The following is a 12,949-nucleotide window of genomic DNA, read 5'->3' on the forward strand; positions in this document are numbered from 1 at the left end:
AGGAGGAACCTTTCTTGCGTCTCTAACCGACGGCCAGCCAGTCGTTTTCCCTTCCCAGAGGAGACATCCTAGCGTTAAAAGCATTTCCTCCATGGAGGTGCCCTCCAGCCGTCGGTCACGCTCCCTGGATTGCAGGAAGGCTCTGGCCGAAGCAGCCCCAGGTTGCTGGATGGGGCCTCCCCGGGCCACTCCAGGCCAGGCCTGCAGCTGCGGCTCTAGCTAGCTCTGCCGTGCCGGGAAGCCCAAGAAAGGGGGTGGGGGAGAGGGGACACAAGCCGCGGGGTGGGCCTAGGGACACGGCGGGGGGGGTGGCTTTGAGAGGGCTGGGGATTAGCTATTGGCATGTGACGGTCAAAAACCAAGTGTGTGAGAGAAAAATCAGCCCGCGTGAGGCAGCCAAAGCATTCCGAGGGGCGCGTTAGAAAAGGTAAAAGTTGGCATTTTATCCCGCTACTGTTATCTACAGTACGACTGCGGCCCACAGCCTCACTCAAGAGGTTAGGGGGCAAATCTTTTCCCTGAGCAACATGAGCATTTTTTTTCCCTTTTTTAAATTTTAAATTAAAAAAAAATTTTTTTCCCTTTTATACTCATTTTAAAAAGTATTCTAAATTTCTAGTCTTAATTGTTTTTAAAAGATTTTATTTATTCATTCATGAGAGACAGAGAGAGCGAGGCAGAGACCCAGGCAGAGGGAGAAGCAGGCCCCATGCAGGGAGCCCGACGCAGGACTCGATCCCGGGACTCCACGATCAGGCCCTGGGCCCAAGACAGGCTCTCAACTGCTGAGCCACCCAGGGATCCCACTACTCTTAATTTTCTAACTGAACACACTTCTCATTCCTTCAATTAAAAATGGGGGTATGTCAACTGAATTGAAATTGCCATATTTTGGGGGGGGGGTTCAAATTATAAACTATAAAAAGTGTTAAAGTATCAAGGGCAATACAGGCTAAGTGCTTTGAGCTTCACCTGCAATAAAACATTAAAATATTAGCTGATCCACTTCAAGACAAATACAAAAGGTAGACAGAACAATGATAAATTTTACTTTAATCAAATTAAAGTCAGGAATATAAAGACTCTGGCTCAATTTTTCTTTAATTTCCCAAATATCACTTATTTTCCTACTGTCATAGCTTAATTGTAATAGGCATACTATAATACATTTGTTCCAGAAAAAAAAAATTGATTACAAATAAAAAATGCATCCAAAAATCCTTATACACCATTTAATATACCAAAATGTCAATGCCAAATTTCTGATTTTAATGAAGAAAAGTCTTATCATTAAAGGAACATTGCTTCATTTATACTGTGGACTTTTAAAAGATATCTGAATATGAAAAGTAGTATAATTATTGCTTCCAAAGTTGGCACAATCTATACAAGACAGAACTGAAAGAGGAGCAAACTGCACCGAAGCTGCCACGGGATCCGTCCTTATCCCTTCTGACATTTTGTACAGCTTCACAAAGCTATCGTTTTGTAGTTTTTACCTTGAAAGGGATGTCTTGCCATCTGGATACTTAAATTCTATACATGTTAAGATATATCCTGAGGATATTAGTGTGTTTAAACACAGGAATGTCTTAAATTTTCCATATTAACCAGTACAATAAATGCTAGACAGACGTTACTGTGAAGTTCCGTAGGTATATTACTTTGCCAGACAATACAAAACAATTCGCAATGCAAAACCGAGAGTATTTTAATCATTAAAAAAAAAAATGCAAAAAAAAGCAACATTTATTTCACCATCCCTGGAACTGGAAAATAGCTATTCTTTTAATTTACAGAATCTAGGGAAGTATTTTAAATGTCAAAATGCACGCGCGGAATGTGGGTTAGCATATAAGCACCAGGAGTCTGAAAAGTTCACAAAAATTCTTTTAAATGTGTAAGGTGCATTTATCCTTGAATTACATTCAGTTTGAGAGAAGAACCAGTACCCCAAAGTTCATTAATATTTAAGAAATAGCTGAACAGCTTCCAAGTTGGTTTACAGCAAAATAAAAATACTGCCTTTAGGTTTTTTTATACAAGTTTTCTAAAATTTAGATTCAAAATTTAAGTGCTGCCTTTTATGGTGAGTAGTTTGATCATTAATTTATGTTCCAGTTTAAGATACTTCATACACCGTAGGTATTTAATGCCCCAACAATAAAACAAAACAAAAACAAAATAAACTAGAGTCATTTAGTGAACATCTCAAATGAACAAAATTTTATGCAGAACTGGGTATGAAGTCATCTGGAGTCAAACAAAATCACTTTTTTAAATGTTATCAGACCACTCAGTAATGAAGACTTTCCTACATACGTCGTCGTATCTTCAGGCAAAAACTATTACGAAATTAGATGAAGTAACTACAGAATTGTGTTTCTTGGTTTACCATCAAAATGATGGTGATATTAAAGCATGCCTCTTTCCAAACCGCTTGGCCAATGCTGATAACAAGCAGGCAAGGAGACATCTGCCAGCGTTGCCCCACGGCCCCCACCGCGACTGTCCCCCAGCAGCCGGTCCGGGCGGGGAAGCCAGGCGGCCGCTTCCCGGGGGGGTCCTGGGGGCCGCGCGCTACGCAGGTCTGTAAAATCCAGTTACTCACGCTGCCCACTCAAAACCCAGACTGCGCCAGCCCTGAACACCAGCTACCTCTACAGAGTTCCTTTTTTACTGGGTACGTTAAAAAAAAAAAAAAAAGAAAAGAAAAACAACAACAAAAAAAACATGTTGTTGTGCTTTTCACACATCTGATACAGGTTTTCATATCATTTACTCTTAGGTTTTTGGGAAGAGAAGAGAAACACTAAGAAAATAGGTATGCCAGAGAGTCAGACTGCAAAATAACGCCGCACACACGCAACTAGCCAAGCATCTTTTTAATTTAAAAGATACTATCATTAAAAGGCAACATACATATATATATATATACATATCTATACACGAACGTATATATATATATACATATAGAAAAGAAAGTCTCCTCCTCAAAATCCTTATTACTCGACGATAGGTTTTCACAGCAACCAGTCTATGTATCAGTATGTTTTTCACCCTCTGTTCAGGTGGCACCGGGTACGCCTCCAGAATAAAGGCCGTCGTTCCTGCAGGCGTCTAACACTCTACTATTATTAGGGAAATGTGCTTAGAAATGGTTCAGTGATTTGCTCATTATGATGACTATTTACAAAGGCATCTATTTACGTCAGCAATAAATAATCCTGATATCAAAAGGGATGATGCTCATGCACACATCGAGATGGCTGCATGCTCCGGGAGTATTTACACGTGGCTTCTCCGTCTCAGCTCTGCCAGGAATAGTGAAAGTGCGTTTCCCTCAGCGTCCCCGGCGTTAGTCTTGCTTCTGGGGGATGCATCCTTCCATTTCGACCACCTCGGGCCATCCTTCGTATTTGTTTGTGTCCTTGTTGTTCTTTATGTGCTGTTGGAATACAGTAATACACACGGTTTAAAAATTTTTTTTTAATTTTTATTTATTTATGATAGTCACACACAGAGAGAGAGAGAGAGGCAGAGACATAGGCAGAGGGAGAAGCGGGCTCCATGCACCGGGAGCCCCATGTGGGATTCGATCCCGGGTCTCCAGGATCGCGCCCTGGGCCAAAGGCAGGCGCTAAACCGCTGCACCACCCAGGGTTCCCAATACACACGGTTTAAAGGAAGAAAACGCTTTATGAACAGTTTGCCTCCTGTCACCGGCTTTGGTGAACTCGCTTCTGCGACACCCGTGGCCGCGAGGAGGCCACACATGTTACGGCGCCAGACAGGCAACGAGAACCCTCGGGCCGGGCAGGCTTCCGAGGAACAGCCCAAAGAACAACACAGCGGTCAGGCCTACATTCGACCGCATTCTGGAATATTTCTAAACTTAGCAGATTATAGAGTCAAAAGCCTGATTGGACTCGTTAGTGACGAACGCTTCCTAAATGGCCCGTGACAGCAGCAAACATATATGCCGGGAACTGTGTCACAGAAGGGAAAAATTTCCCATGCAGAACAGAATCGGACTATTTTTCAGGTTTGATTTTAAAACAGGGCCATGGGCATTCCAAATACCTGATTACCAGGAGCTTCCGAAAAATACGTGAACACACTTAATGGCTGCTTTGTCAAAGGGCCAAATAACCAGGAGAGGAATATACACGCCACACGGTTTCACGCAATTTCCTTTTGTCCGTTAATTGTGAAAGTCTAAGAGAAGACACTAACCTGTTCAAAGGGGCTCTTTGTCTTGATGCCTTTCCCACCACAGAAGACCCAGTTGTCTCTAAAACCAAGGTTAGTAATAGACGTACTCCCCAACTCAGCAATGAGCCGTCGTGCCTCATCGTTGAGTCTTGAAGAGGAAGAAAAAAAAATCATCAACACAGAGCACTGTATATTATCTAAGTAATACTGACGCACCAGTAGGTTAACATGCACCATGAGATAAAATGAGAAAATACCAGCTTAAATAAAGAAGAGAACATTAAAAAATACGGAATTTCTTTTCAGAGCACCATTCCTATTTGAGTTCTCTACTGACAAAAGACGTGAAATCGAGCATTTCCTTTTAAGTTTATTCTATCAGGAAACACCTTTTGGATGTCTTTGTCTTACAATGATTCACTTTCATCTACATCCACCAAAAGATAAGGGATGCCGCAGCTAGTAGGTGCCTACCTCGGCGAATACAAGGTCTTAAAGCCACCACTGCCTTCTTCATGACATTAAAAATCACTTTGAATTTCCACTAATCCCTTGGTAAGTTACATTTGAATAAAGGTAGACGCTGGCAGAAATACAGGTGTTTCTAATACTATGTTTTATTTACATGAGCCTTGAGAATAGGTATATAAATTATACTTCAGTAATAACTGTCGAGTGGTTACTTAATAAAAATGAACGGAAACCAGACAGCGGTGAGGTACCTGCCAACGAGGAAGGGCAGTGGCTAAAGTCATGTGGTGAGGAAAGAGCTAATGAAAAATGGCATGAAGACATTTTGTGGGGACGCCTGGGGGGCTCAGCGGTTGAGCACCTGCCGTTGGCTCAGGTCATGACCCCGGGGTCCTGGGATCGAGTCCCACATCGGGCTCCCTGCATGGAGCCTGCTTCTCCCTCTGCCTGTGTCTCTGCCTCTCTCTCTGTCTCTCTCATGAATCAATCAATAAAATTTAAAAAAGAAAAAAAAAAGAAATCTGCGTCGGTTATTATCCTAATGCAAGTATTCTCAATCTCCCCTCTGTGTCACTCACAAAAGAGAAGTTCAGCAGATACATGCTAGATGGAGAGGGGGGAAAAAAAAGGCAGTAAATCCTATGTATCTCCCAAAAGACGGCAGTTACAGGTCACTTAGGTTTATTCTGCTAAAATCTGAGGCAAGGTAAGTTTTATATTTGCAAACAGCTGGGGGATCGTTAAATGCAAACAGCACGAGGGTCGGCGAGGCAGGCGCTCCTTATCTGAGACAGCTCACGCTAACGTCAGTCTGCTCCCTTCCTCGTGAAAGAAAGAAATGCTACACGTAAGAGTTCTCATTTAAGCAACTTAAAGATGAACAAAATAATTTATATTTAAAAAAAAAAAAAACTTCATAAAGCAAGAAAGAACAGGCTACGTGGTAGACTTCCACAATTCATGCGAATCACATCCACAGGCAGTGGAGCTGCTTTTGAAAAGTCTTTTAATTTTAATTCCAGTACAGATACCATACAGTGTTCTAGTAGTTTCGGGTGTAGATATAGTGATTAACACTCCCTACGCCCCCCCCCCCCCGCGCCTCCTCCATCCTCATCGTCCAGCTCCCCATGGAGCCGCCCCTCTGGTGACCAGTGGCTTGTTCTCTATAGTGAAGACTCTGTTTCTTGGTGTCTCTGTCTCTCCCCTTCCTGCGTGTGTCTCCTAAATTCCACCTGAGTGAGATCATACAGCACTTGTCACCTCGACTGACTTAGCACTGTACTCTCTAGCTCCACCGACGTCGTTGCAAATGGCCAGATTTCATTCTTTTTTTCTGGCTGAGCACTATTCCAGCGCGTGCGTGTGCACACACAGATACACCACCTCTTCTTTATCCGTCCATCGCCGGATGGACACGCGGGCGGCCTCCGTGGCTTGGCTATTGCAAATAGTGCCGCAGTTATAACCACAGGGGTGCGCGTGCCCCTTTGAATTAGCGTTTCTGTGTTTTCGAGGGTAAGCACCCGGTCACGGAGCTGCTGTAACCCCAGCCGGGCGCTGCTGTCCTCCTGGACCAAACTCCCTAGGATCGCTGAGAAAACCAGCTCCAACCCTAGAACACTTAGACCTGACTCAGACTCAAGTCTATATAAAGTGATGCACTTATGACCTGGTGAAATAAAAAGAAACAAAATGGTTGTGCAAAAGGACCCTTGAAGTCCTGGCCTCTGAAGATTTTGAGTCCCCCGAGAGTCCCGTGTACCCGCTTCCCGCGCTCTCCCCGCAGTCGGGGGCAGGGTTTCCCCGCGCCGCGCTCACACGCAGTAGCCACCACTCTGCACCTGTCGGCTCACTCGGTAAGCGACCTGGGTGTGAGAGGGACACCCCTGAACGCGCTGCCTGGCCCGACTTGTTGTTTCCAAACGGTGTTTGCACGTCGAGGATCTGGAAGGTGGTCAAATCCCAGTCTTCAGTTGATCCAAATGTTCTGTTTCCTGGATACGTTCTTACAATATTTTATTTGCATCATCAACACTACCAGGTGAGTCACGCTGCTATCAGGGGAGTAAAGCCAAAGCGCCATCCAGGTGGGCGGCAGGGTCACCAGGCAGCAGGCCGAGGCTCTGCGGCTCCGAGGGGAGGGGAGCAGGGCTGCAGGCTGCGTGCGTCCCGAAGTCCTAGCGAACCGTCAGACCTGGGGTGGTGTGGGGCACCCCGCCTCCTGGCCCTAGGTGCATCTCACTACAGTTTTATAACAAGACAAGTTTCTCAACACTTTCTACAGTTGTCTGCTCCGCTTATGTAGAATTTGGAGGATTTCATTATTCCTTTTCGACATCGTTAAGTAAAAAAACGATTTGCTTCAAAAAGAGGTTTAGAATCATGCAACGCGGCCAGTACTTTCAATATTTTCATCATTCAATACACATTCGATATCAAAATATCCTCCTTTCTTTAAAAGCCAGTGTAACTAATGTACACAGGGTATAAATTCTAAAGACACAAGCTTTTATTCTACATAGGAGCACGTTAAGTTTGTTACATATACTTTAATCTCTATTAACGGTCTTAACTAGCTGAGATGCTGGGGCGCCTGGGTGGCTTAGTTAGTTAAATGTCCGACTCTTGATTTCAGCTCAGGTCGGCCCTCGGGCTCCACACTGGGCCGTGCAGCCTGCTTAAGACTCTCTCACTCCCTCTGCCCATCACCCCCGCCTTGTGTGCACTCGCTCACTCTCAAATAAATAAATAAATAAACAAATAAATAAAATGCTATTTATAAACTAGCTGAGACGATAAAAATTTCTATGGAATAAATTCTTTTAGCTAAGAATTTTCTTTAAAACGAATCAAAAATTATCCTGTGACAAACAAGAAAGCAGACAGGGACCAAGTCTTCCTAGAAGAGATTCTACAACTGCACGGAGGCCATCTGCAGCAGCGACGGGGGACGTGGGAGCGGGAGGGGGGTGGGGGGCGAGTCAGAGATCTGCCTCCATCTTTGCGGCGGAAGGTGCAGCATCTGAGAGCCCCACCGCCACGCCACCACGACGGGCCGATGCTCCCTTTCTTGAAAGCCAACACGGGAGGATTAATAGTCTGATTAACAGGGGAGGACCGCTTGGGGAGTAGAAGCAGAGGTGTCAACAGCTTTGGAAGGAAACTGCCTTATTAATTACTCCAGGACACTGAAGAATAAGCAACGCTAGGCACAGGTGACCATGTAGCCTAGACCTTAACGAGAGCACATTACAGATAGTTCAGGTTAGAAACTGAGAATAGGACTCTTAAAAAACAACCCAAAACCCCTAATAAGTCTCACTATGCAATTGCTAACGACCCCAGGAAAGAGGAGGATAGGTTCTGAACCAGCGCTGCTGGAGGAGTGCTCTGTGTCGGGCTCCAACTGAGAAAAGTGTCCAAAGATCTACAGCAAATCAGATTACTCGCGAGGAAACTCTGACTACTACTACCGGCGGGGCTCAGGGTAACACGAGACTCCCTAAAACTAGTACAGGCCACACAGGGAACTTTCGCTGCTACGCGGAAACGGCGAAGGGAGCCGCTGTTTCACAAGGACGGTCTGAGATCAGAGCACGCCTGCCTTTTCCAGGGAGGCAAACACTCTGATGGACATAAAAAGGGAAGAGTAGCTCAGGAACGTCCACACAACCGCTTGCAAGTAAACCGAAGCCTCCGGGCCCACACACATCACACAGTGAAATTCTAAGGAACTCTAGTAAAATCTTCAAGGTGGTGTCTGCTAGTTTAGAAACATGGAAAATGAAGAGGATGCTAAGTCATTAAACGGAATAGTCCACGCTCCAAAAACGTCAAGGAAATTTTTAGAAACGTTGGGTCGATAAAGCTACCTCCAGTTCTCAGCGAATTCTAGAACGGATCACACCACGGAGATCCTGTGAACAACAACGACCACCACGGGTGGGAGGAGGAAAAGAGGAGGAAAGGGAGGGAGTAGTGAGAAGGAGGGAGGAATGAATCACGCCACGTTGCGGTCATGTCAGCTACTTCAGCATCTGGAGAGGTCTGCGGGCAGGACATCGGGGCACTGCAATTAGCAGAGCCCATGGATTTCTTTTTTTTTTTTTTTTTAATAAATTAATTTTTTATTGGTGTTCAATTTACCAACATACAGAATAACACCCAGTAGAGCCCATGGACTTCAAGTGAGCATCTGAGAGTCTCAGAAAACAGCCTCCATGAATAAAATAATGCCACCGCAGCTGGACGGCATGCCTATCAGGGAACGTTGGCAGCTGTTTAAAAAAACAGTTTCCGTAGTTGATTAATAGAGGACTCCCTTGGAAGAGGCTCCTGGTGAGGGTGGCACGCTGCCCCGGGGGAACATTTTTATCAATGTCTTCGATTTGGACACAAGAGAGACTTTGGAGACACTACAAAGCCTGGATCATGGAAATCTTGTAGGACGAATGTCAGAATCATGACCTAATGGGCCCAAATCAGCAAAATTAAATTTAACGAGGATAACAAGGATAAATGACTATAAAGTCCTTCATTTAGATTAGACAAAATCAAGTCCTGAAAGAGGAGGAAGACCTGACTTGGCAGTGGTTAAAAACAAAAGGGAGGGGGGGGGGAAGAAAAAAAAAAAAGTCTGAGATCAAACGCAACGATCTGAGAATCTAACTCAACCAAAAATTCAAGAGCCAAAAACGTGATGTCACCTTTTAAAGAAAACTAATACAATACCAGTCTGTATAAATGTCTAGAGAAGCGTGTCTCCAAGCTGCCTAAGAGCTCGCGTCCGCACTGCACCGTGACGTGGCCAGGCCGCCTCGGGAGCCCTGCGGGCCACTGGGCACTCACGTTAGGAGCCGACGGTCAGCCAGGGAAGCAGGGGCCAAGAGGTGCGGCCGGGAGGGTGCGCGCACCCACAAGCTGACCGCCGCCGAGGGTGACGGAGCCCTGCGTACTGGCAGGGAGGGGGAAAGAAGGAGAAATGCTACTTCTTAGTTCCAAACACGTCGAGCATCACCTGCCCCGGGGAGCGGATCCATGGTTCCCGCTAAGACGATGAGGCCTGGCAGGTGGCGGGGGGGGGGGGGGGGGGGGGGGGGAGGGGGAACCAGCGGAGAACAGGGGGTTCACCTGAGGATGGCTCTGGCCCTGTGCCGTGTCACCCGGAGAAACGGCGAGCCACTGGCGCCCTGCGAGGTGGCACATATGCGACATTCCGTGCACTTCTGCCCCTGGCAGGCGTCCGGGATGCCTCACCTGGGGCCACCCGCCCTCCCACCTGTCCGCAGCCCGAGGCGACCCGCCCACCGTGCTGTGACCAGAGGCAGGACACTGGAGCAAGGTGGCCGGCTCGCTTGGTGATCATCCTCCCGCCTTGGGGGAACGACAACCAACTTCCTTAGCAGGCTCTGGCTGGAAGGGAGGCACCGTCGGACACCTGCCCTCTCCAATACGTAGGTTCTCTTCAATACAGTTTGTGGTTTTGTTTCTAGAACAGGTTTTCAGGGGCACCTGGGCGGCACAGCTGGTAAGCATCAGACTCCTGACTTCAGCTCAGATCCTGAGATCCTGAGATACTCGTCGGGCTCCACACTCCACGGGGAGTCTCTTCTCTCCTCCTCCCTCTCCCTCTGGCCCTCCCCCTGCGTGCTTGCTCGCTCACTCTCAAATAACTATATTTCAAAAATAATACATTAAAATGGGCTTCCTTGTTAAGATCAAGAAGTCCTGGAATAAACAAAGGTAAAGAGGTTTCCCAAGAACCAAACTTCAGGGCCGTGCGCTGTGAATCCCCGGAAGAGGCGAAACGCAAGGTGCCGTCTCCAAACTTCTTCACCCAGCACAGGCCCGAAGGACTGGCATCCCCCAGAACACACGGAGACCAATCCCAGACACCCGCTGAGGGTCAGAGCACAGCCAAGGGGCTCACTGCAGGCAGCAGTGACCGGGACCAGACCGAGTAACTCCGGGGAGCCCATACCAGCTCCCTGTCAAGGAGAAAGCAGGCGCATGCGTTTCGTATTCTAAACTCTCCTGGGTGTAAGTGGGAGGACAAACCACTCCTTAGGAGGTGAGCAGCCTTATGTAAAGAAACCCCCAATGCATCAGTCGCAGCAGAGCTTCTGTTCCCCTATAAGCCTACGTCTCCCGCAGCTGAGGCGTCCTTTCAAACGTTCCACGACCAGATACCTGCCAAGGTGTACGCTTATATTTTGTCACATTTGATAGATGCCGATGGCCGTTTATAATGACCGTTTGTCCATTTTGTATAAAGGATATGACACAATTTATTTCACGAGTGTTTAGATGAAGGAAGCATTCGACATACAAATCTGTGTGCCCCAAACTGAAAAATGCAGACAACTGAATTCGTTTTAAATGCACAGAAATTGAAACACATACTGACCAAGTGTAAAGACGTTGAAGTTTAGGGTTTCTATTTTGCCTTACAGGTTGGACATCTTCTGAAGCTACTTTTGGTATATGTGATGGGCACTAACACACAGCAGTTAAAGGATAAACATCTTGCCTTAGTTCTTAGATTTGGTCACAATCTATTATTAGAAGAAGGGAAACAGGGGTGAAGCCAAGAAGGTATAATAATGAAACAACATGATGCAAAAAAGAGGTCCTGTGTGTCTATTCAGAAAAGCAGGGTGCTTTAAAATTTTAAAACCTCAAATTATACATGTAATATCCTATTCTATCAGCAAAAGCAAATAGCAAGTTACTTGTTTTTTTTGAAAATGAAAGCCTAATTACCCTGTTTAGTTCTACCCAGCTAAACGGCAATGGATGCCTTTGCCAGTCTTATTTAACCCCAATCTGTGGATTCAACACATCCTTAGCTGAACCAGGTAAAATGCATGTCAAAGAAAATACTTCACTTTAAAACATTTACAAAATAGCACTGTTTTCTTAGTGCAAATCTGCAATAAGGTAGTTACACATTAAATATGTGTGGGAAAAAAATCAATAAATAGAAAGACATGCCATATTCCTAGGTGGAACTTCAAGCCTTTTCAATTAAAATCTGTAGAGAATGCTTTCATTCTTGATAAAAGTATCAAACGTTTCATCTGGATAAAATATCATAGAAAGGATTTGAGAAACACTACAAAGGGGGTCTTAGCCACCCCAGAAAGATAGTAAACTTAATTTTTATAAAATACTTATAAAAAATTGTAATAGTGTCTTGTTGGGGCTGGAAAAAAATCGATGAATGGAACAAAACTTTTAAAAACAAAGTCAAATATACTTAAAAATTGGCATTATAAATCACTGAAGAAAAAATGAATGTATTTTTTAAAATACATGAAAACAGTAAAATCACTGGAAGAGTAAAATCAACTAAGTATTCAATTTGGAGATGAGAAAATACTTCTCAGGTACAGAAGTAGAAAAAACTAAAATGAAATACATAAATAAGAATTAGTCTAAACTTGTAAAAGTCAAAAAGCACCAGAAATTAACAAAAATAAATGCAAAATAAGGTATTTTTACGTGAGAAATGATTAATATCCTTAACAAACCAAGGGCCCTTCCTTACACATTGTCCTCTGTTGAGTCAACCTAGGAGTCAACCTAAATGGTCAAAAGACACTTTACAAGAGAAAGAGCCAAGAACACTTGTGAAAAGAAATGCAATCTCACCAGTAACCAAACAAAGGCACATTAATAAAATCCCTTTCCAAAATCTTTAGAATTAGTAAACTTCTTAACAACAGTCAGCGTCCTGGAACTTCTGAGAGTCATGTTAAATTGGTACAAACTTAAAAAATCCTTTTTAAAAAAACATACACATCCTTTAATTAAAATAAAATTGTCCTAAGGAAACAGAGACGATTGTTCAAAAACTTTTAAGACAGTACATTTTTGCTAAGTATGAAAATTTGGAAATAGCCTGAGGGTCCAGCAGTAGGTATTAAGTAAATTTTAAATTATGACACATGTTTGAGAACTATACGAGGCAGACATGAACAATTTTGTTATGAAAACTATTTATTGTTATGGGAAAATATTCACCACATAAATAAGTAAAAGAAACGCTATAAATACTAGTATTCCAAATGTTTAAGATGAAGAAAATACGTGTATTAAGAAAACCGGAGATGGAAACCAAATTATCAATGGTTATCACTGAGTAGATGAACTATAACTGGTCGTCTTCTTTGTGCTTTTCTCTATTTTCCAAATTTTACAACATAGACAATTTGAAGAAAAAAAGTTTTAAATTACCGTGTATTAAATATTATGAACA

At 44.2% G+C, this 12,949-nt stretch overlaps 1 protein-coding gene across 2 annotated transcripts in view; it reads right to left on the bottom strand.

Moving 5' to 3' along the window:
• Window positions 1-1,036: 1,036 nt before the first annotated feature.
• Window positions 1,037-12,949, bottom strand: part of FAM3C (FAM3 metabolism regulating signaling molecule C) — a 52,698-nt gene continuing 40,785 nt past the window's right edge. For both annotated transcript variants that reach the window (XM_025477144.3, XM_035698383.2), the window contains exons 9-10: window positions 4,237-4,363; window positions 1,037-3,448 (exon numbers count right to left, since the gene is read on the bottom strand). In XM_025477144.3, the coding sequence (XP_025332929.1) occupies window positions 3,359-3,448; window positions 4,237-4,363 (217 nt within the window). In that variant the 3' untranslated portion in view covers window positions 1,037-3,358. The remainder of the gene's footprint in view (window positions 3,449-4,236; window positions 4,364-12,949) is intronic.

Source organism: Canis lupus, chromosome 14 (assembly GCF_003254725.2).
Source record: "Canis lupus dingo isolate Sandy chromosome 14, ASM325472v2, whole genome shotgun sequence".
NCBI lineage: Eukaryota > Metazoa > Chordata > Mammalia > Carnivora > Canidae > Canis > Canis lupus.